General features: G+C 37.0%; 1 protein-coding gene across 2 annotated transcripts; it reads right to left on the reverse strand.

Moving 5' to 3' along the window:
* Positions 1 to 214: 214 nt before the first annotated feature.
* Positions 215 to 25,962, reverse strand: LOC138442594 (UDP-glucuronosyltransferase 2B17-like). Of its 2 annotated transcripts, XM_069594273.1 has the most exons (7): positions 25,745 to 25,932; positions 25,171 to 25,440; positions 24,330 to 24,478; positions 8,541 to 8,672; positions 4,868 to 4,955; positions 2,002 to 2,221; positions 217 to 1,900 (listed from the first exon to the last, which is right to left on the reverse strand). In XM_069594273.1, exons 2-7 carry the CDS (start codon positions 25,277 to 25,279, stop codon positions 1,621 to 1,623), a joined length of 978 nt encoding a protein of 325 aa, XP_069450374.1. In that variant the 5' UTR covers positions 25,280 to 25,440; positions 25,745 to 25,932; the 3' UTR covers positions 217 to 1,620. The 2 variants fall into 2 exon arrangements, with proteins under 2 accessions (XP_069450373.1, XP_069450374.1); XM_069594272.1 differs by having other exon boundaries at positions 215 to 1,900; positions 25,171 to 25,962.

Here is a 25,962-nt window from a genome sequence, read left to right on the forward strand (position 1 = left end):
TTGATACAGCCCCACCTGTTGAGCTTTGCATTGGTTCCTTGTATTTTTGGTGTCATATCCCAAAATTTGTTTCTAAGACCCTTGTCAAAGAACTTTTCCTCCTGTTTTAACATAGCAGCTTTATGGTTTCGGGTCTCATGTTTAAGTCTTTAGTCTATTTCTTAGTCTATACCTTATCAAGGGCTGAATACGGGAATGAAAGCAACCAGGCAGCTATTTTTTTTTTAAACTTTTTACTTTATATTGGGGTATAGATGATTAACAACATTGCAATAATTTTAGGTGACCAGAGAAGGGACTTAGTCTTACATATACATGTATTCATTTCCCCCCACAAATATCCCTACTATCCAGGCTGCCACATAACATTAAGCAGAATTCTATGTGCTATACAGTAGATCTTGTTGGTTATCCAACAAGATTTTAATATAGCAGTGTGTACATGTCAATACCAAACTCCCTAACTATCCCTTCCCTCATCCTCCCCTTGACATTTTCTAAGTTCATTTTCTAAGTCTGTGGGTATCTTTCTATTTTGTAAGTTCATTTGTAACATTTCTTTTCAGATTTCATACGTAATGATGTCTTATGATATTTCTCCTTCTCTGTCTGACTTATTTTACTGAGGATGACAATCTCTAGATTCATCCATGTTTCTACAAATGACATTATTTTATTCTTTTTAATGACAGAGTGATATCCCATTGTATATATGTACCTAATCTTTATCCATTCTGCTATGGATAGGCATTTAACTTGTATCCATACCTTGGCTATTGTAAACAGTGCTACAATGACAGTACATGTATCCTTTTGGATCATGCTTTCCTCTGGCTACATGCTAAGGAGTAGAATGCAGGGTCATATGGTAGCTCTAATTTTAGTTTTTTAAGGAAATTTCATAAGATTCTCCATAGTGGTTGTACCAATTTAAATTTCCAATAAGGTCACTAATTTTAAAATAGAGAATTAGGTCATGGAATGAAAGATTTTCAGAAATATCTCAGTTGTATAATATGAACTAGGTAGCAGTTGCTATATTCCTAATTCCACAAATATTCTACTGTTAAATGAGTTAAATGGATGAAGGCAAATAACTTTCCATGGCTTTAGGTAAAAAGTGATGCTGAGGCTGGATGGATAGTAACAACCAAGTGTTACTGGAGTCAAACATGAAACGAAGGGGTGTATCTTTTGATACAATTCCAATTATTGAATAGCTTCGATAGCAAGATAATACTGTAGAATTCTACACCAAAATAAAGTAAAAATTCTGAATATCTACAAAATAATATAGTTACTATGAATAAAATTGTTTTGTTCTTGTAGCTATGCACAAACTGTGAAACAGTTAAATTAAAAGATTTCAGTATAACTTTTGAATTAAAATAATAAATTTCAATATATACCCTATAACTTTATTCTCACTGAAGATTTCACCAGTTTTATTCTTAGCATGACTTATTTCCAATTTGTAAACAGGTATAAAATCACTTGAAAACAATTCTGATCTGAGATGCTAAGTTGTGAATTGTTGTTTTGTCACAGGGGAAGCTCATCATAACTCTTTTGTGCTGGAATTAACTGGAGGAGTTCCATCTAGGGGCATAACGCCTTCAGCTACTCCCTTTTTTGCTTCTTTCCAGTTTTAGCAAACTTGCGGTAACAAAACAGAAAGCATTTTGTGATGACAAATACAACAGTTGCCACACAGGCCAGCAGGAACCCAATCACATCCAGAGAGTGGTACTGGAACCAGGTGAGGTTGTGGGCGGCTGGCCTCAGGTGCTTGGCTCCTTTGTGGTGCATGACAAACTCAATCCAGAAGATTGCTCGGTCCAGGGGCTTTATAGGCTGGTCGCGTTGAATGGTGGATAACCACATAGCCTTCTCTTTGTAGCTATAGGAAAAGCAAAGAAACATCAATTTATAAAATGAACTAGCTTGTGGGGCAACTGTTGTATTTGTTGCCACATAATGGACTGAAACAAATACACTCACGAGGGATTGTTAATGACTTCCTTCAATGCACTGAGCAGATCTCTTGCTGACATTGTTTCCAAGTCCACTCTGACAGCTGCTCCCTTGGCTTTTACTCTGGCAATGTTATCAGGTTGATCAGCAAACAAAGGAAGGCCCACCATAGGGATCCCATGATAGATGGCCTCATAAATGCCATTGGTTCCACCATGAGTTATAAAGGCTTTGGTTTTTGGGTGACCTAGAATTGAGTGAATTTCAGTAAAATTGTTAATTAAAAGTCTTAAAAATAAACTGAGAAATGAGCATTATAAAGCAACTGAAATGAGCACTGTCTTTTAGATAACATACAAAACTGTATTTAAATTGCTTCAGAATTCAGAATAAGAAATCCTTAAGTCTGCTGGATAGAATATTGAAAAGCAGAGACATTATTTTGCCAACAAAGGTCCTTCTAGTTAAGGCTATGGTATTTCCAGTGGTCATGTATGGATGTGAAAGTTGGACTGTGAAGAAAGCTGAACACCAAAGAATTGATGCTTTTGAACTGTGGTGTTGGAGAAGACTCTTGAGAGTCCCTTGGACTGCAAGGAGATCCAACCAGTCCATTCTGAAGGAGATCAGCCCTGGGATTTCTTTGGAAGGAATGATGCTAAAGCTGAAACTCCAGTACTTTGTCCACCACCTGCGAAGAGTTGACTCATTGGAAAAGACTCTGATGCTGGGAGGAATTGGGGACAGGAGGAGAAGGGGACAACAGAGGATGAGATGGCTGGATGGCATCACGGACTCGATGGATGTGAATCTGAGTGAACTCCGGGAGTTGGTGATGGACAGGGAGGCCTGGCGTGCTGTGATTCATGGGGTCACAAAGAGTTGGACACGACTGAGCGACTGAACTGAACTGAACGGAACTGAAGTCTGCTGGAGAGGTGAGTGAAGACTTCATAAAGAGCTATGTCACTTGAACTTCACAAATGAATCCAAGATTAGTCGGTGAAAAACCCGAAAGGGAATTCTGAGTAAAAGAAAATATTTTTACAACAAAAACAAGGAGGGCATGTCAGAAATATAATCTCTAGGACAATAATGAAGCCATTTAGTCTGATAGGAAGTGTGTCAAGGCAACGAGAAGGGCGAATGGTAGTGGCAGTGGAACTAGAGGAAGGAAAAGCTACAACTTATCTTGAAATGTGTGACCACTTGATGTAAAATATATGGATGTTTTCTGATAGAAAATGGAGCACCACAGGTAATAAAAAGAGGAACACTTATTTTTAAGTATCATTTAAAATATCCCTAAGGGTGCTCAAAATTCTCCAAGACAGGCTTCAGCAATACGTGAACCATGAACTTCCAGATGATTAAGCTGGTTTTAGAAAAGGCAGAGGAACCAGAGATCAAAATTGCCAACATCCGATGAATCATCAAAAAAGCAAGAGAGTTCCAGAAAAACATATATTTCTGCTTTATTAACTATGCCAAAGCCTTGGACTGTGTGGACCACAATAAACCGTGGAAAATTCTGAGAGAGATGGGAATACCAGACCACTTCACCTTCCTCTTGAGAAACCTGTATGCAGATCAGGAAGCAACAGTTAGAACTGGACATGGAAAAACAGACTGATTCCAAATAGGAAAAAGAGTACATCAAGGCTATATATTGTCACCCTGCTTATTTAACTTATATGTAGAGTACATCAAGAGAAACACTGGGCTGGATGAAGCACAAGCTGGAATCAAGAATGCTGGGAAAAATAACAATAACCTCAGATATGCAGATGACACCACTGTTATGGCAGAAAGTGAAGAAGAACTAAAGAACCTCTTGATGAAAGTGAAAGAGGAGAGTGAAAAAGATGGCTTAAAGCTCAACATTCAGTAAACGAAGATCATGGCATCTGGTCCCATCAATTCATGGCAAATAGATGGGGAAACAAACAGTGGCAGACTTTATTTTTCTGGGCTCCAAAATCACTCCAGATGGTGATTGCAGCCATGAAATTAAAAGACGCTTACTCCTTGGAAGGAAAGTTATGACCAACCTAGGTAGCATATTAAAAAACAGAGACATTACTTTGCCAACAAAGGTCCATCTAGTCAAGGCTATGGTTTTCGCAGTGGTCATGTATGGATGTGAGAATTGGACTGTGAAGACAGCTGAGTGCCGAAGAATGATATTTTTGAACTGTGGTGCTGGAGAAGACTCTTGAGAGTCCCTTGGACTGCAAGGAGATCCAACCAGTCCATCCTCAAGGATATCAGTCCTGAATATTTATTGGAAGGGCTGATGTTGAGGCTGAGACTCCCATACTTTGGCTACCTGATGTGAAGAGCTGACTCATTGGAAAAGACCCTGATGCTGGGAAAGATTGAGGGTAGAGGAGAAGGGGATGACAGAGGATGAGATGGTTGGATGGCATCACCGACTCAATGGACATGAGTTTGGGTAAACTCTGGGAGTTGGTGATGGACAGGGAGGCCTGGCGTGCTGCGGTTCATGGGGTCACAAAGGGTCTGATATGACTGAGTGACTGAACTGAACTGAAATGAAGGAGTGGAAAAGATAGGTATAAGGAGGGAAATCAGAGACAGAACAATGCACAGAGTTACCTAAAATTTCACAGTGAAAAATAATTATAGCCAAAGTAAACATATTTTGCTTCTGGATGTGAAGGATGTGACCATGTATAACACAATGCTGTTAAATTTTCTCCTTTTTTTTTCCCCCTCTTTGGGGTTGGAAATAGCAATGAAGGATAAAGTTTTCTTACTTAAACTCAAAGGAGTTTTTCAATAATAAATGTTGGATGTTTGTTTCATATTGAAGTAGTATTACTTTGCTTACCTGTTACTCATGTTGTTAATATTTTTTGCCAAGTCTTACCAAGAAGGTCGTTTTGGGGGATCCACTTATACAGACGGGTATTGGGCCCCAAGGTATCCGGTTTCTTGCCATCATATCTCCATAGAACCTGTTAAGGTAAAGGAAATACATTATTCCATGAGTTCAACTTCAAAGTCATAGTGTTAAAATTTTCAAATAAAATTTAAATGTCGCTGTATAACATATAAATAAATCAAAGCATAAGGACTTAATTGATAATAACTGTTAATATACTTCTTAATAGCAACACTCACATTTGATGTGCTCATTTTTAGGTTCAATCTGAGATGGAATGCAATTATGACATGTCACATACGATGACATAGACAAATAGGTTTTCAATGACAAATACAAATATTTAAGACATTTTTTGATGATCTTATTTCTAGTGCAGAAAGACTATGGCAAATTACCAATAAACAACATATTTTTGTTTTCGTTTGTATTCTAACTCTCTCATTTTCAAATATATTCATCAATTTCTTTTTAATGTTATAGAAGTGCTTCAGTTTAGTTCAGTTCAATTGCTCAATCGTGTCTGACTCTTTGCAACTCCATGAATTGCAGCACGCCAGGCCTCCCTGTCCATCACCAACTCCCGGAGTTCACTCAGACTCATGACCATTGAGTCGGTGATGCCATCAGCCATCTCATCCTCTGTCACCCCCTTCTCCTCCTGCCCCCAATTCATCCCAGCATCAGAGTCTGTTTGAATGAGTCAACTCTTCGCATGAGGTGGCCAAAGTACTGGAGCTTCAGCTTTAGCATCATTCCCTCCAAAGAAATCCCAAGGGCTGATCTCCTTCAGAAGGGACTGGTTGAATCTCCTTGCAGTCCAGGGACACTCAAGAGTCTTCTCCAACACCACAGTTCAAAAGCATCAATTCTTCAGAGCTCAGCTTTCTTCACAGTCCAACTCTCACATCCATACATGACCACTGGAAAAACCATAGCCTTGACTAGACGGACCTTTGTTGGCAAAGTAATGTCTCTTCTTTTCAATATGCTATCTAGGTTGGTCATAACTTTTTTTCCAAGGAGTAAGCGTCTTTTAGTTTCATGGCTGCAGTCACCATCTGCAGTGGTTTGGGAGCAGAAAAAAATAAAGTCTGACACTGTTTCCACTCTTTCCCCATCTATTTCCCATGAAGTGATGGGACTGGATGCTATGATCTTCGTTTTCTGAATGTTGAGATTTAAGTCAACTTTTCCACTCTCCTCTTTACTTTCATCAAGAGGCTTTTCAGTTCCTCTTCACTTTCTGCCATAAATATGGTGTCATCTGCATATCTAGGTTATTGATATTTCTCTCAGCATTCTTAATTCCAGCTTGTGCTTCTTCCAGCCCAGCGTTTCTCATGATGTACTCTGCATGTAAGTTAAATAAGCAGGGTGACAATATACAGCCTTGATGTACTCCTTTTCCTATTTGGAACCAGTCTGTTGTTCCATGTCCAGTTCTAACTGTTGCTTCCTGACCTGCATACAGATTTCTCAAGAGGCAGGTCAGGTGGTCTGGTATTCCCATCTCTCTCAGAATTTTCCACAGTTTATTGTGGTCCACACAGTCAAAGGCCTTGGCATAGTCAATAAAGCAGAAATAGAGGTTTTTCTGGAACTCTCTTGCTTTCTCAATGATCCAACAGATGTTGGCAACTTGATCTCTGGTTCCTCTACCTTTTGTAAAACCAGCTTGAACATCTGGAAGTTCACGGTTCATGTCTTGCTGAAGCCTGGCTTGGAGAATTTTGAGCATTACTTTACTAGCATGTGAGATGAGTGCAATTGTGTGGTAGTTTGAGCATTCTTTGGCATTGCCTTTCTTTGAGATTGGAATAAAAACTGACCTTTTCCAGTCCTGTGGCCACTGCTGAGTTTTCCAAATTAGCTGGCATATTGAGTGCAGCACTTTCACAGCATCATCTTTCAGGATTTGAAATAGTTCCAATGGTATTCCATCACCTCCACTAGCTTTGTTCATAGTGATGTTTTCTAAGGCCCACTTTACTTCATATTCAGGATATCTGGCTCTAGGTGAGTGATCATAGCATCATGATTATCTGGGTCATGAAGATCTTTTTTGTACAGTTCTTCTGTGTATTCTTGCCACCTCTTCTTAATATCTTCTGCTTCTGTTAGGTTCAGAACATTTCTGTCCTTTATAGAGCCCATCTTTGCATGAAATGTTCCCTTGGTATCTCTAATTTTCTTAAAGAGATCTCTAGTCTTTCCCATTCTGTTGTTTTCCTCTATTTTTTTGCATTGATTGCTGAGGAAGGCTTTCTTATCTCTTCTTGCTATTCTTTGGAACTCTGCATTCAGATGCTTATATCTTTCTTTTTCTCCTTTGCTTTTTTCTTGCCTTCTTTTCACAGCTATTTGTAAGGCCTCCGGAGACAGCCATTTTCCCTTTTTGAAGTGCTTAATTTTATCCAAATGTTAATGCAACTTATTTTATTAGAATTTTACAAATTTTGATTGCAAAGAAGAAAATGCATGCATTCTGCAAATTAAGAGAAATGCTCTGCTTATTTATAGTTTATTAGTAATAAGCTAATTAGGGCTGTCTAGGAAATATAACTTCATTCATAATACAAATTGTTAAACACTACTTCCAAAAAGAATGACGACTGGAATTTTTTTTTACATGAATCCAGATTATTGGAGAAAGAAATGGCAACCGACTCTAATAATCCCACCTGGAGTATCCCACAGGCAGAAGCAAGACAGACTACAGTCCATGGGATCATAAGAGTCAGTCATGACATTGACTAAACCACCACTGCCCGATTATTACCACTAGTATCATACTAGGCTTAGAAATGTTTTACCCCTAGAAAAAAAGAGTCGACTGGTAATCTGTAAGGGACAACAAGGCTGTTGAAAAAGTTTCAAAATAATGTCGCTAAAGTTATTCACCTGATCCTGAATGCTTCAACAATGAAGCAGAAAGCACTGAGTATTGATTAATATGGTCTCTAGGTATCATAGCAAAGTAAGGACCAGTTTTGTAGTTCCAAGCAATTCTCATAAGCTAGATTATAATTTATTAGTGTTTAACTTCTATTTGATCTGTGAATGTAAAGTAACTTAGTTTTTCAGCAAAAAATTAGCATAAACAATTAAGAGAAGCCAACCTTTCTCTGAATAGCAACCTAGAAAGCACACTGATTAGGTCTGTTCCAAAACTTAGGGAATGTAAAAGGGACCAGGAATTCCTGGCAAGCACAAACTGCAAGAAAAGCTCCAGACTTTTATCAATATTCCTTAATATTATTGAGAGGCCACATATACCATGAAAATTCAACTCCTGAGAACATCTATGTGTCGTGTCTACAGGAGTCCTCAGGGAAAATGGGCAAATAACAAGACAGAATTCGGTGATTTTTTTTCCTGTCCACATTACCATTACAATACCAAAATTCACACTGCATCTCTTAAATATTTTTCTTTGTGATTACAGTGTTAATCTAAATTTAATGTCAGTTGAAGACATTCTATGTACTGTTCTACCATCTACCATATATATTTTGTTTTCTTAATATATATAATCAGATAATTTGGAGATATCTTAATGGTTTGTCCTTCTTGCATAATATATCTGTAATCAAGCTTTTTACAAAATTTAATGGTTTCCTTAAGTACTTATCTACTGCTAAGTTACTTTACGTACTTTTTGTGGAATCTGGGCAAGAGCTGATGCAATTACATTGACTTTTTCTTCTGTTATGTTACTGATCATTGACCCCAAAGTAAACACCACAATACCATTTTCTCCAGCGCTCTGAACAAACTCTTCCATTTCCTGTGAAAAAGAATTTACTGCATCACAAATGAGCAACAAACAACAGCATAGCAAAGACTATTGAAAAGTTTGCCAAAAAAGAAAAAAAACAAAAAACTAAAGCGACAAAATCAGATATAGTCTAGAAATCATTAGTCACTTTTTTAAAAAATATCATGGTAAAATAAATACAAGATAAATTTTTATGAGCTTGGGGCTGGTGCATGGGGATGACCCAGAAAGTTGTTATGGGGAGGGAGGTGGGAGGGGGGTTCATGTTTGGGAATGCATGTAAGAATTAAAGATTTTAAAATTTAAAAAATAAAAAAACTAAAATTAAAAAAAAAAAAGAAACAGCAAAAAAAAAAAAATTTATGATCTTAATCATTGTTATCACATTGTGCATCAATCTCCAGAACTTTTCCATCTGGCAAAGATGGAAGTCTGTACCCATTAAGAAATGCCATTTTCATCTTTCCTCAGTCCCTGGTAACCATTATTCTAGTCTATGTTTGCACAGATTAGATTAGTCTGGATACTTTCTTCAAGTTGAATTGCACAGTCTGTCTTTTCACCTCTGGTTTAATTCACTTAGCATAAGATTCGTTCCTGTTGTGACATGTGTCAGAATTTTCCTTTAAAGACTGACTAATACTCCATCTTATTGTATCTACAACATTTTGTTTATTCTGTTTATGGATGCTTCAGTTGCTTCAACCTCTTGGCTCTTATGAGTACTGCTTTCATGAATATGTTGTGAAAATATCTCATTGGGATCCTCATTTCAATTATTTTCAATATATAACCAGAAGAGGAGTTGCCAAATCATATGTATCAGTGCTAGGCTTTAACAGCACATGAACTGAGAACTTCCAGGTGTACAGGCTGGGTTACAGTAGAGGAGGAACCAGAGATTAAATTGCCAACATCTGTTGGATCATAGGAAAAGCAAGGGAATTCCAGTGAAACATCTACTTCTGCTTTATTGACCATGCTAAAGCCTTTGAGTGTGTGAGTGACAACATACTGTGGAAAATTCTTAAAGAGATGGGAATACTGTCTTACCTGCATCCTGAGAAACCTTTATGCAGGACAAGAAGCAACAGTTAGAACTGGGCATGGAACAATGAACTGGTTCAAAATTGGGAAAAGACTAACTTAAGGCTGTATCTAGTCACTCTGCTTATTTAAGTAATAGACAGACTATACCATGCAAAATGACAGACTGGATGAAACAAAAGCTGGAATCAAGACTGTTGGGAGAAATATCAACAACCTCAGATATGCAGATGATACCACCCTAATGGCAGAAAGTGAAGAGGAGCTAAAGAGCCTCTTGAGGGTGAAAGAAGAGAGGGAAAACACTGGCTTAAATGCAACATTCAGAAAACTCAGATCAGGGTATTTGGTCCCATCACTTCATGACAGAGATGGGAAACAATGGAAACAGTGAGATACTTTATTTTGGGGGGCTCCAAAATCACTGTGAATGGTGACTGTAGCTATGAAATTAAAAGATGCTTAGAAGAAAAGCTGTGACCAACCTAGCATATTCAAAAGCCAAGACATCATTTTGCTGACAAAGGTCCATACACTGAAAATATGTTTTTTCCAGTAGTCATGTATTGATGAGAGAGTTGCATTATCAAGAAGGCTGAGCATCAAAGAACTGATTCTTTCGAACTGTGGTGCAGGAGAAGACTGTTAAGAGTCCCCTGGATAGCAAGGAGATCAAACTGGTCAATCCTAAAGGATATCAATCCTGAATATTCATTGGAAGGACTGATGCTTGGGCCAGTACTTTGGCCAACTGATGTGAAGAGTTGATTCAATGGAAACGACCTTGATGCTGGGAAAGATTGAGGGTAGGGGGGAAGGAATGACCGAGGATGAGCTGGTTGGATAACATCATCGTCTCAATAAACATGAATTTAAGCAAACTCCAGGAGATAGTGGAGGACAGGGAAGCCTGGCATGCTGCAGTCTGTGGCATGGCAAAGAGTCAAACACAATTGAGCAACTGAATAGAAACAGTAACCTGTAGTGGCAGGTTTAAATTAAGAAGTGTGTATTATTCTTATCACATACTATATAGTTAGTTTATAAAGTGATTTCCCTCCTGCCCTCTTGATTCTTGAACATGCTAACTTCACATCTTTGACTTTGGTCAGTTGTGGTACTCAATATTAAACACCAAAAATTCATTTAAGAAAATTTTTAGGAAACTCCATACTCTTTCTGAAGGTGAAAGTGTTAGTTGCTCAGTCCTGTTGACTCTTTGTGACCCCATGGACTGTAGCCCACCAGGCTCTTCTGTCCATGGAGTTCTCCAGGCAAGAATACCAGAGTGGCTTGCCATTTACTTCTCCAGGGGATCTTTCCTACCCAGGGATCAAACCTGGGTCTCCCCCATTGCAGGCAGGTCCTTCGCCATCTGAGCCACCACGGAAGCCCTTACTATTTTTAGTATCCTTTTAAACAGATGACATCCCTGAAGTCCTTGGGAAGGAAATGGATGAGAAGAGGTCAATTTCTTCTATTATGTCTATTTGTACAAACGTGTTTGTGTATAAGCGGGAAATGAGATAGACCCAATACACAGTGGTGACAAGGAGATACTGTGAAACAATATTATAGAGAGACTCTTCATCAGTTATGTTATTAATTACTAACAGATTCTTGGAAATTTACAGTGCAGGGTTTATTTCACCTCTAATTCTTTATTACTATAGATTTACTAAATCATTTATTTATTTCAGACAGATTTTCTGAAGAATTACTTTAAATTTTAGTTTCATTTTTAATTAGATCCCATTTGTTTATTTTTGCTTTTATTTCCAGAATTCTGGGAGGTGGATCATAGAGGATCCTGCTGTGATTTATGTCTGAGAGTGTTTTGCCTATGTTCTCCTCTAGGAGTTTTATAGTTTCTGATCTTACATTTAGATCTTTAATCCATTTTGAGTTTATTTTTGTGTGCGGTGTTAGAAAGTGATCTAGTTTCATTCTTTTACAAGTGGTTGACCAGTTTTCCCAGCACCACTTGTTAAAGAGATTGTCTTTACTCCATTGTATATTCTTGCCTCCTTTGTCAAAGATAAGGTGTCCATATGTGTGTGGATTTATCTCTGGGCTTTCTATTTTGTTCCATTGATCTATATGTCTGTCTTTGTGCCAGTACCATACTGTCTTGATGACTGTGGCTTTGTAGTAGAGCCTGAAGTCAGGCAAGTTGATTCCTCCAGCTCCATTCTTCTTTCTCAAGATTGCTTTGGCTATTCGAGGTTTTTTGTATTTCCATACAAAGCTTGAAATTATTTGTTCTAGTTCTGTGAAAAATGTGGCTGGTAGCTTGATAGGGATTGCATTGAATTTGTAAATTGCTTTGGGTAGTATACTCATTTTCACTATATTGATTCTTCCAATCCATGAACATGGTATATTTCTCCATCTATTAGTGTCCTCTTTGATTTCTTTCATCAGTGTTTTATAGTTTTCTATATATAGGTCTTTAGTTTCTTTAGGTAGATATATTCCTAAGTATTTTATTCTTTTCGTTGCAATGGTGAATGGAATTGTTTCCTTCATTTCTTTTTCTACTTTCTCATTATTCGTGTATAGGAATGCAAGGGATTTCTGTGTGTTGATTTTATATCCTGCAACTTTACTATATTCATTGATGAGCTCTAGTAATTTTCTGGTAGAGTCTTTAGGGTTTTCCATGTAGAGGATCATGTCATCTGCAAACAGTGAGAGTTTTACTTCTTCTTTTCCAATTTGGATTCCTTTTATTTCTTTTTCTGCTCTGATTGCTGTGGCCAAAACTTCCAGAACTATGTTGAATAGTAGCGGTGAAAGTGGACACCCTTGTCTTGTTCCTGACTTTAGGGGAAATGCTTTCAATTTTTCACCATTGAGGATAATGTTTGCTGTGGGTTTGTCATAGATAGCTTTTATTATGTTGAGATATGTTCCTTCTATTCCTGCTTTCTGGAGAGTTTTTATCATAAATGGATGTTGAATTTTGTCAAAGGCCTAGATGTCCATCAGCAGATGAATGGATAAGAAAGCTGTGGTACATATACACAATGGAGTATTACTCAGCCGTTAAAAAGAATTCATTTGAATCAGTTCTGATGAGATGGATGAAACTGGAGCCAATTATACAGAGTGAAGTAAGCCAGAAAGAAAAACACCAATACAGTATACTAACACATATATATGGAATTTAGGAAGATGGCAATGATGACCCTGTATGCAAGACAGGGAAAGAGACACAGATGTGTATAATGGACTTTTGGACTCAGAGGGAGAGGGAGAGGGTGGGATGATTTGGGAGAATGACATTCTAACATGTATACTATCATGTGAATTGAATCGCCAGTCTATGTCTGACGCAGGATGCAACATGCTTGGGGCTGGTGCATGGGGATGACCCAGAAAGATGTTCTGGGGAGGGAGGTGGGAGGGGGGTTCATGTTTGGGAATGCATGTAAGAATTAAAGATTTTAAAATTTAAAAAATAAAAAACTAAAAATTAAAAAAAAAAAAAAATTTTAGTTTCAGTCAGTTCAGTTGCTCAGTCATGTCCGACTCTTTGCAACCCCATGAATCGCAGCACACCAGGCCTCCCTGTCCATCACCAACCCCCGGAGTTCACTCAGACTCACATCCATCGAGTCCGTGATGCCATCCAGCCATCTCATCCTCTGTTGTCCCCTTCTCCTCCTGCCCCTAATCCCTCCCAGCATCAGAGTCTTTTCCAATGAGTCAACTCTTCACATGAGGTGGCCAAACTACTGGAGTTTCAGCTTTAGCATCTTTCCTTCCAAAGAAATCCCAGGGCTGATCTCCTTCAGAATGGACTGGTTGGATCTCCTTGTAGTCCAAGGGACTCTCAAGAGTCTTCTCCAACACTACAGTTCAAAAGCATCAATTCTTCAGAGCTCAGCCTTCTTCACAGTCCAACTCTCACATCCATACATGACTGCTGGAAAAACCATAGCCTTGACTAGATGGACCTTACTTGGCAAAGTAATGTCTCTGCTTTTGAATATGCTGTCGAGGTTGGTCATAACTTTTCTTCCAAGGAGTAACTGTCTTTTAATTTCATGGCTGCAGTCACCATCTGCAGTGATTTTGGAGCCCCCCAAAATAAAGTCTGACACTGTTTCCACTGTTTCCCCATCTATTTCCCATGAAGTGATGGGACCGGATGCCATGATCTTCGTTTATTCATTAGGATTTGATTTCCCTTACTGTGAGCACTAAGAAAAATCCATGATTCAGATTTGTTTATGTCTGTCGTTCTCCCATTTTCTTACATGAAACTTTGTCATAATTTCCCCAACTCTGTCTCTCTAAATTACTAATTACTGATATTGAAGAGTCTGGCTTATAGTTTGAAAGTTCTATGAAACAGTCTTATGAATCTTACATATAACCCAGAGTTATGCTTGAATAGCAAAGTCAGACACGATTGAGCAATTGAACAACAACAGCACTGCTGGAGCAGTTACATTTTTGAGTTATCATATTACTGGGTTTGTTTATATATGACATCCTTTGTCATGAACTAATATTATATAATTGATGTCACCGTAGAATGTGCTATGCGTAACCACTGTGAGGGAATCTAACATCATCATCTCAGTACCCCCAGGGGCACAGTGGGAGAAGTACCCCATGGCCTTCTGCAGTAGAGAGCTGGTCACATTTTGAGTTCACTTCAAACTAAATAAAGCTCCTCAGAAGTTCAGTTCAGTCACTCAGTCATGTCTGACTCTGTGACCCCATGGAATGCAGCATGCCAGCTTCTAGTGAATCTGTATTTTCCTGCAACTGTTTCTGAATTATTTTGTCTTGTGATTCTTGACTCCACTTCATTTTTTAAAAATTTTGCATTTTATTCTACTATTAACAGAGAAATTCCACATTTCTCAATATACTCTATTACAAAAAATATAAATGAGCAAAATTTTCCTGGATATCTGATATAATCCATGCACATACCTTTTCTTTCTTTTTTTTAAATTTATTTATTTTAATTTTTTTTTTCTGTTTTAAATTCACTATTCTTTTCTCTGTTGAGATAATGACTGAACTCCTCTATTATAAAATGTATAGTTTCTGATCCTAATTTTTGGCATAAAATTTTTTTCAAAACTATTTTTAACAGAAAAAATTAAAAAGTGTTCAGACTTTAATATTGCAGACTACATATTGTTTAGCATTTTTTCAGAATTTAATTTCAACCTAATGATATCAGTCACAGTGATAAGGCCACTTAACTTTCTTATGTTTCACATGGTGAATCCAAGTAACATATGCATTCTAGTGACCTATAGCAGGATTTAAAGTTACTTGGCTTCAATGTTTTGTCTCAATGACTTGCTATCCAGTGGTGCTTCATCTATACTCTGAAAGATGCATCTGTTTGTTATTATTATAATATATTCTCTTTTCACAAATTAATTACTTATATGTACTGACTAGTCTCATTCCCTGATAATTTTTATGAAAATAATACCAGCTTATTGCAAAAAAAATGCAAAAGCATAGAAAATTAAAATAAATAGATTTACTAAACTCTCTATCCAGGAATTCCTTAGTTTCAAATTCATATGTTTTTATAAGAAATTGAAATATATTTTATACAGAAAATATTATATAATTTCAGATCTATAACTTGATTTGATAATTTATATTTTATAATATGATTGCCATTTTATTATTGATTAAAGCTCTATTATGTCTAGTAATTATCATTACTTTTTGTGGTGGGTATAATTAAGATATAGTCCCTTGGAAAGTATGATGATTATAATATTATACTGTTGTGTATATTCACTGTTCTGTACTTTATATCTCTAGGACTTATTACTACAAGATGCAAACTTGTACCCTTAAATATCTCTCCTATTCTCTTGTCTTTTAGTCCTTGGTAATCTTTAAACTACTTCTGTTTTTACAAGTTTGACATTTTTAGATTCTGGGTCCAAGTGATATGATACATTGTTTTTTTCTGTTTTTTCAAAAAGATAAACAAAACTGACAACATCTGACTATATTTACCAAGGAAAAAGGATTCAAAACTTGAAAATGAAATAGGAGACATTACAACTGATATGATAAAAATATGTAGGCTCATAAGAGACTGCTATGATGAATTACATGATAACAAATTACACATTGGAAAAGAATAGACAATTTTCTAGAAACAGACAATCTAAACAACCAAGACTGAGTCAGGAAGAAATAGAAAATCTAAACTGTCACAATGAGTAAAGATACTGAATCAGAAATCAAAAATCTCCTAGCACACAAAACTCAGAACCAGATGTGTTCACTGATAAATTCTATGAATATTTAAAGAAAATTAATGTTAGTCCTTCAGAAAATTCTTCCCAAAAATTAAGGGGTTGGAGGGAATCTGTTCAAACTCATTTTACAAGGCTAGCATTACCCTGATACCAAATAGATAAGCACATTACAAGAAAAAAACTACAGGCGAATATCCAGACTGAATGTATATGCAAAGACTATCACTCAAATATCAGCAAACTGAATTTAAGAATACATCTAAAAGATTATATACCGTCACCAATGGAGTATTTCTCTGGGATGTAATATGGTCCAATAGACCCCAAAATATTTGTAATACATTGCAATAATAGAGTGAAATGTAAAATAACTTGGTCTTTTCAACAGATGTACAAAAAATAAAAAAGCATTTGAAAAAATGTAGCATTCTTTCATGATAGAAACCCTCATTTTTTAGGTATAGAGGAAACATGCCTCAATGCAATAAAGGCTATATATATATGTATATATATATATACACCCAAAGCTAACATTATCCTCAACAGTGAAAACTTGAAAGCTTTTTATGTAAGACCAGGAACAAGAAAAGGATGTCACTCTTACACTGATTCAACATTGTACTAGAAATCCTAGTTACAGTAACTAGGCCATACAAAGAATAAAAGGCTTCTTAATCAGAAAGGAGGGCTTCTCGGTGGTAAAGAATCTGCCTGCCAATGCCGTAGATATAGGAAACATGGGTTCAATCCCTGGGTTGGGAAGATTCCCTGGAAGTGGAAATGGCAACACATACCAGTACTGTAACCTGGAAAATTCCATGGACAGAGGAGGCTGGGGGTGGGGGCTACAGTTCAGAGTGTTGCAAAGTCAGACACGAATAGGTACTTGAGCACGCATGCAAGCAAACAGAAAGAAAGAAGTAAAATTGTCATTTTTTGCAGATGGCATAGATTTTAGCACAGAAAAAATAGATTTAACCACAAAACTGAGCTAATCAGCAAATTCAGTAAAGTTGCAGGATGTAAAATCAATACAGAGAAATCAGTAACATTTGTATGTATTATTAATGGAAAAGCTACCCCATTTACAATAGGACCAAAAACAAGAAAATAACTAGAAATATAACCAGTAAAGTGAAAGATCTTTACAGTGATAACTCTAAGACTTTGTTGAAAGAAATAGAAGAAAACACAAATAAATGGAAAGACATCCTATGTTCATGGATCAAGATATGTATATTGTTAAAATATCCCCGCTACCCAAAGCCAAAAGCATCACACCTCCAAATTTCAAATTATAGTACAAAATTGAAGTCGCTCAGTTGTGTCTGACTCCTGTGACCCCATGGAATATAGCCCGCCAGGTTCTTGCATCCATGGAATTTTCCAGGCAAGAATAATGGAATGGCTTGCCATTTCCTTCTCCAGGGGATCTTTCCCAACCCAGGGATCGAACCCAGGTCTCTAGCAGTGAAGGCAGATTCTTCACCAGCTGAGCCACAAGGAAAGTCCATCTACTTTGCTATGGTACAAACTGATAGCATTTAAAGCAATATGATACTGGCCTATAAATGCAAACATACCCATGAAGCATAATACAGGGTCTAGAAAAAATCCCTCCATATATAGCAAACTAAAATTCAACAAAAGAGCCAAGATCCCCAATAGGGAAAGAATAATAACTTATTTTACTTCTGAGAAACTTGAATAAACATAGGCAAAAAAGTGAAATGAGACCCCTATCTTACACCCTCAAAATATTACTTCAGATTTATCAAAGACTTAAGCATAACACCAGGTACCATAATACTTTTAAAGGAAATGTAGAGATGATCTTCCTTAACAGTAGTCTTGAAAGTGATTGTTTTTTAATATGACATTAAAAAAAATCAACAAGTGGCACTGCATCAAACTTAAAAGCTTCTGCACAACAGAGGAAACAATCAACAAAATGAAAACACAAACTACAGAATGGGAGAAAAATTTCACAATTGCATACGGAGTGAGGAACTAAGGTCCAAAATATATATAGCACTCACAAAACTCAATAGCAACGAAAAATCAATTAAAGAATAGACAGATAAACAAGACAGACATTTTTCAAAAAGATGTGCAAATGGCCACCAGTTATCAATATCACTAATTATCCGGGAAATGCAGATCAATATTAGAACATCTACACCAAGAAGAGAAAAGTATTAATGAGAATGTTAAGAAAAGTGAATGCTTTTACACTGGCAGTGAGATGGAAATTGGTTCCACTTTTATCGAAAACAAACTGAAATTTCCTCAAAATATTAAAAATAGATCTACTGTATGATCCAGCAGTTCTACTTCTGTGTATATAACCAACGGAAATAAAAACAGGGTAGATGAAATACATGCACTTCCATGTTTATTGCAACAATATTTGTAGTAATCAAGGGAACAACTTAAGTGCCCAGCAATGGATGAATCCATAAAAATGATGTGATAAATATATACACAAACACTAACATGAACACACACACTCAGAATATAATATTATTCACCCATGAGAAAGAAGGAAATCCTGCCATTTTTGATAACCTGAATAAACACAGAGGACATTATGCTAAAATTTGTGCTTTCATTCTAATCTCTATTCTACTCCTATCATGAAATGTGCATTTGATATACATATTTTAAAACTGTAATTCCAGCTTATAATGTTTTATCCCAGAATAAAATTGTGATCTTATTATATTTATTTTTTCCAACTAAACCTCATAACTGACAGTGTAATTAAGCATCTTTGATGAAATCATTGTAATGTTATAATGTAAGTATTTATAAATTATTTAACCATTGCTTTATTTCTATTATTTCTAGTGTTGACATTTTTGAATTATTATCCAAAATATTGTGTTAGGACATCTTAATTATTTTCTTTGTATAGTTTCATATAAGCATATTATGAAGACAAAATCTATAAGCATTTTTACAACTCGATGCATTTTGTCAAATATCCTATTTTTTTTAAAAGTGCAGAAATTTTCTAGAATCCAGTAATTACTGGAAAAGTTAATAGGTGAATAAACAGTTTCCTTATGCAATGAAGTCCTCACAGTCATTGACTTGGAATTAAATCTTGTTTCTTCAGCTTGATAATAATAGCAAATATTACTAATTTATCATGATTATACTACTATTCATGTTTCCCTTCATTCTTCTTCTTCTCCTAACCTCCCCTCCTACTAACATTATCACTTTCCTGAAATGAAAAAATGGAAACTTCAAAAATAGTGTTAGATAGCATAGAACTTTCACTATCTTATCTCAGCCTTTGGACTCTGGGAAGGTTACTATAGGTAATCCAAACAGTTTGCAATTAAAACAGATATTACACACTGCTATATCTAAAATGGATAACCAGCAAAGACCTAAATGATAACATAGGAAACTCTGCTCAATGTTAAGAGGCAGCCTACTTGGGAAGGGAGTTTTTGGGAAAATGGAGACATGTATGTGCATGGCTGAGCCCCTTTGCTGTCCACCTGAAGCTATAATAACATTGTTAATCAGCTATATTCCAATAAAATTGGAATTAGTTTAAAAAACAGAGAGGAAAAAAAAAAACAGATATTGAATTTTACCCTTGAAAAAGATATGTTTCATTTTGCCATCAATAAAGAGTAGACAAAAATGATCTATTAAGGGTTCACAGGGCTCCAAAATCACTGCAGATGGTGCTTGCAGCCATGAAATTAAAAGACGCTTACTCCTTGGAAGAAAAGTTATGACCAACCTAGATAGCATATTCAAAAGCAAAGACATTACTTTGCCGACTAAGGTCCATCTAGTCAAGGCTATGGTTTTTCCTGTGGTCATGTATGGATGTGAGAGTTGGACTGTGAAGAAGGCTGAGCGCCGAAGAATTGATGCTTTTGAACTGTGGTATTGGAGAAAACTCTTGAGAGTCCCTTGGACTGCAAGGAGATCCAACCAGTCCATTCTAAAGGAGATCAACCCTGGGATTTCTTTGGAAGGAATGATGCTAAAGCTGAAGCTCCAGTACTTTAGCCACCTCATGCGAAGAGTTGACTCTTTGGAAAAGACTCTGATGCTGGGAGGGATTGGGGGCAGGAGGAGAAGGGGACGACAAAGGATGAGATGGCTGGATGGCATCACGGACTCCATGGACGTGAGTCTGAGTGAACTCTGGGAGATGGTGATGGACAGGGAGGCCTGGCGTGCTGCGATTCATGGGGTCGCAAAGAGTTGGACACAACTGAGAGACTGAACAGAACTGAACTGAGGACCTCCCTGGTGGCCCAGTGGCTAAGAATTCTCCTGGCAGTGCAGGGAATGTGTGTTTGATTCCTGGTTTGGGAAGATCTCACATGCCTTGGGGCATCCCCGGGACAACCAAGCACGAGCACCACAACCACTGAGCCTGCAAGTCTAGAACCTGCAAGCCACCTCAGTGAGAAGCCCAAGAGCTGCAACTAGAGAAAGACGGTGCAGCAATGAAGACCCAGTATGAATAAAAATTAATTAATTTTTAAAAAGAGACCAGAAAACAGTTCGCTAAAGATTGCTTGCTTTCTGTTTTGTCTTAAGTCAATTTTAAACAGACTAGATTCTTGCTTTCTTTCATAAGGAATCAGTTCAGTTCAGTTACTCAGTCGTGTCCGACTCTTTGCGACCCCATGAATCGCAGAAAGCCAGGCCTCCCTGTCCATCACCAACTCCCGGAGATCACGTCCATCAAGTCGGTGATGCCATCCAGCCATCTCATCCTTGGTCGTCCCCTTCTCCTCCTGCCTGCAATCCTTCCCAGCATCAGGGTCTTTTCCAGTGAGTCAATTCTTCACATGAGGTGGCCAAAGTATTGGAGTTTCAGCTTTAGCATCAGTCTTTCCGATGAACATCCAGGACTGGTCTCTTTTAGGATGGACTTACACAACCACAAAAAAGAATGAAATGCCATTTGCATAAACATGAATGAATCTACCCTATAAGTAGAATTCCTTATATTTTGAACCTACAGATGGTTTTAGATTCAGTTGGTAGAAATTGTGGGCCCCCCTTAAAAAAATCTGTGCATTATTTATGGTTCTTATATATGCAGGGTAAATTTTCTCTGGACACATTCTGTTAAGCATCTATGATGTTGAGACCTGCATTTTTAAGGAAACTTTTACTGAGGTTTTCTAAAGGGTTCTGGAGAAAACTCTTGAGAGTCCCTTGGACTGCAAGGAGTCAACCACAGTCAATCCTGAAGTCAGTCAACCCTGAATATTCTTTGGAAGGACTGATGCTGAAGCTGAAACTGCAGTACTTTGGCTACCTGATGTGAAAAGCCAATTCATTAGAAAAGACCCTGATGCTGGGAAAGATTGAGGGCACGAGGAGAAGGGGATGACAGAGGATGAGATGATTAGATTTCATCACCTACTCAATGACATAAGTTTGAGGAAAGCCCCAGGAGATGGTAAAGGACAGGGAAGCTTGGTGTGCTGCAGTCCGTGGGGTAGCAAAGAGTCAGACGTGAGTGAGCAATTGAACAAGAGGATTAGTGTAGGAAGAAAACACCTGTTCTATTATGATAGATGGAGTTATCTCTTTTATGCTGTAAGATGTAAACCGCTGGGATTTCAAATGAAGAATGGTTTAAATGCTGATGTGAAAGCAACTAAGGGTTGGATTTAGTTGCAAATTACTAAGGCATGCATTTATATTGTTGAAGAAGATTTTTCTTATCTAGAGCACTGGTAAAGAGCCTCAATACTTACAAAAAAAATTTTACATCTTGCCCGTCTGTTTGCCAAAACCTTTAAATTCTTAAAATTAAAAAAGTTTAAATGTCAATTAAATTTATTAAAGTAACTTTTGTTGAATTTATTGAATTATATTTATTACCTTTTGATTAAGTTAACTTTTAAAATTTGCTTTTAAAAGATTCCATGGGATATCTATTCTCCGACAGTTTGCTGAATAATATAATCTTGATGATTAGGAATATCATTTCAATTTCAATTAGAAATTAGATCTATGTGGCTGGCACACATTGGGTTATTGGCAGTATGTTATAGTAATAAAATAACAACAATGAAAATAATTAATATTTCTTCTGGATCACTGAGTATGGGCCAGTGACATTTTAGATATTTCACATGTATTAACACATTTTTTCCCTCAAGGACAATATGAGGTTGGTGTTATTATTATAAATTAGTGTGGTTATATCTCTATGAACATTTTTGTCTAGTTTTCCATCACTGCCTATATCTTGCAATAACCTGCTAAATGGTGTCCTTTTCCACTCTTGCCCCTTTGCAATCCAACCCTGTGAGTATATCCTGCGATTGTTTTTTTAATGTGATCATCTCTCCCTTTTCTTCACCTTTTTAATTTTCTCCCTTATGTCCTACTAGATGTGCCAAACTCCTTATAATTACGTGTCTGCAACTTAACTCTCCAGCATTTTCTGCCTCTTTACTCAGCCTCTTCCTGTTTAGACTGAACTTGGACTTCTTGGGAACTGTCATTACTATGCTTTTCTTTTGTATCTTCCTCTACCTTCAGTTCAGTTCAGTTAAGTAGAGTTCAGTCACTCAGTCATGTCCAACTCTTTGTGACCCCATGGATTTCCTACTTTAGCATTCCAGTCCCCTATAATGAAAAGGATATCTTTCTTGAATGTTAGTTCTAGAAGGTCTTGTAGGTCTTCATAGAACCATTCAACTTCAGCTTCTTCAGCCTTACTGGTTGGGGCATAGACTTGGATTACTGTGATACTGAATGGTTGGAATATCAGAGATTGAACAGAGATCAGTCAGAGGTCGATGCAAATGAACAGAGATCATTCTTGGAAATGAACAGAGATCATTCTATCATTAATGAGATTGTATCCAAGTATTGCATTTTGGACTCTTTGTTGACTATGATGACTACTTCATTTCTTCTAAGGGATTCTTGCCCAAAGAAGTAGATATAACTGTTATCTGAGTTAAATTCACCCATTCCCATCCATTTTAGTTTGCTGATTGCTAAAATGTCAACATTCCTTACCTTCAATCATTCCTGAGCATCCTTTAGATTTAACCTTAATTATCAATGCCTCCAAGATATTTCCAGGAGAAATATCAATAACCTAAGATATGCAGATGACACCACCCTTATGGCAGAAAGTGAAGAAGAACTAAAAAGCCTCTTGATGAAGGTGAAAGAAGAGAGCGAAAAAGTTGGCTTAAAGCTCAGCATTCAGAAAACTTAGATCATGGCATCTGGTCCCATCACTTCATGGCAAACAGATGGGGAAACAGTGGCTGACTTTATTTTTCTGGGCATCAAAATCACTGAAGATGGTGATTGCAGCCATGAAATTAAAAGATGCTTACTCCTTGGACAGAAAGTTATGACCAACCTAGACAGCATATTAAAAAACAGAAACATTAGTTTGCCAACAAAGGTCTGTCTAGTGAAGGCTATGGTTTTTCCAGTAGTCATGTATGGATGTGAGAGTTGAACTATAAAGAAAGCTGAGCACCAAAGAAAAGATGCTTTTGAACTGTGGTTTTGGAGAAGACTCTTGAGAGTCCCTTGGACTGCAAGGAGATTCAACCAGTCCATTATAAAGGAGATCAGTCCTGGGTGTTCATTGGAAGGAATGATGTTGAAGCTGAAACTCCAACATTTTGGCCACCTGATGCGAAGAACTGACTCATTGGAAAAGACCCTGATGCTGGGAAAGATTGAGGGCAGGAGGAGAAAGGGATGATAGAGGATAAGATGGTTGGATGGCATCACAGACTCAGTGGACATGGATTTTGGTGGACTCCGGGATTTAGTGATGGACAGGGAGGCCTGGTGTGCTGTGGTTCATGGGGTTGTGAAGAGTTGGACACGACTGAGTGACTGAACTGACTGACCAGATATTTTCTATGATTCCTGCTGGATGTTTCTTTGGCATTTCAATCTTTCCTTATAGTAACACATTTTATTATTTGCTTTTATTCTGTCTTTCTAGGTAGAGTGTCAGGTGGCAGAAACTGCCCACACCATTCCTCTGCATTTTAGCACTTATTTCTAGACTAGGCTTGTCCCTTTCATTTATTCTTTAATGAATATTTGATTCTCTATTATGTACTGAATTATCAAGGCCTTAATTTAACTGACATAGTCTCAAAGTCTCCCAGGTATCTCACTTTATTTTGCAATGATAATGAAATTCAGGTACTTGTTGGTATGGAAATATATCAGTTTCTAACTGGAAGGTCAGTTTATCCAGCTTCCCATATATGATTCACTGTAATCAAAATTCTAGAATTTTTAAGATTATTCTTATTGAAAATGCAAAGTTAACAAAGCACAACAAAGAGAAGTAGGTGACCTTAGGCAGGGGTTTGGCAGGTTTGCAGTGGAGGCCTCCAACAAATTCAAAATTTGGCAACACTGGGCGAGGAAATTCAAAGTCCCAGTAGGTTCGAATGAGCCACATATCAGCTTTTCCAACTGTCTCTAAAAATGTAGTGGGTCTTCCTTAAAGGAAAAGCAAAAAGAAAATAACAGCAAATATTAGATAAAATGAGAATATTGTCATGTGAGTATATTAGGTAATATGGGGATAGGAATTTGGAATAATATAGAGAAAGATATTTGAAAGTGTATGTTCTTTTATAAAACAAATATATACGTGTGTGTGTGTGTGTGTGTACATATAATATGATATGATACAATGAAATATGATCTGGAAACATATGTATGCACTGAATAATATAATATATATTATGGAAAATGAGCTACACAAGTAAAAACAATTTCTAAATGCTACCTAGATACTTGCACTACAAATACGTTTGTAATTCCTTAATCCACTTGTCTTCATTTATCAAGGTATTTTATGAGGTTTCCAGTGACCTTTTTGAGTTAAAAGATGAAGTTTCATGAGTTACATATATAACTGTTCGGAGAAATTTTAAGTGCTTCAATTTGTGGTTTACAATTTCCTGGAGTGTCCTGTACTAGTAATAGGCCGCAAGGTTCTACGATATCCTATGGTTGAAGTGTTTCCACAATATTTACGGGATTGATGGATTGATGGGTCATTTTATATTTTCATTCCCTCATTTCCTTGTAAGAGACAAAATCCTGTGGCTTTATGTTTATATGGTCAACTTCCAAAGCACTTGGAAAATTAGGATTTCATGCTACCAGTTAAAAAGATGACTTACCCAGTACTTCACTGTAAAACTCGTTCCATGTCTTCTCATCAAATGTTTGGAACCAGAAGTCAAAATAAAGTACATATATCATATTTTTGACCCTTTCCATGAATGTCATGTGATCACTTAATGCTGAAAATATAACAGGTACATAGGATGGTGGGAATGAAAGCTGTCCACTATACTTTTCAAACAAAAAGCCAGGCGAGAAACGGAGACTGTACACTAATGGTATTCCAAGTATCTCAGTCAGCAGCTCACCACAGGGTCCAACGGCATCTGCAAGAAGGACATCAAACCTTGATTCCTGTAGTTTTGTTATAAGTTTCTTTTTTGAAACAACTTCTTTACAGATTTTCATAAGCATTCCAGAAAATTCCCAAATTAAGCTTTTCAATTCTCTCAATGATGAAACATTTGTCCAAAATGAACTTTTTGCCATATATGTCCATTTCTCAATCAAATTCCTGACAGCATTCTCAAAATCATCTTTAGTTAAAGATACAGGGAAAATCTCAAACTTAAAAGCAGATGGTTTCTTGGCATCAGTAATAGTGGAAGCTGAAGATATTAGAACAGTCACCTCATGACCCCTCATGACTAGTTCATCCAGAACTGCCTTCATATTCATCCAATGACTAAATTCCACTGGCCACACCAGCACCTTTCCACAACTCCCAGAGCTAAAGTAGCAAGTCAGCTGTAGCAGCAGCAGAAGTGAGAGCCATTTCATAGACATCTTGCTCATATGCAGTACTTAAAAATTACTCTATCATTTTGGTATTGCTCACGCTTATATCC

This window comes from Ovis canadensis, chromosome 6 (genome assembly GCF_042477335.2).
Source record: "Ovis canadensis isolate MfBH-ARS-UI-01 breed Bighorn chromosome 6, ARS-UI_OviCan_v2, whole genome shotgun sequence".
NCBI classification, from domain to species: domain Eukaryota; kingdom Metazoa; phylum Chordata; class Mammalia; order Artiodactyla; family Bovidae; genus Ovis; species Ovis canadensis.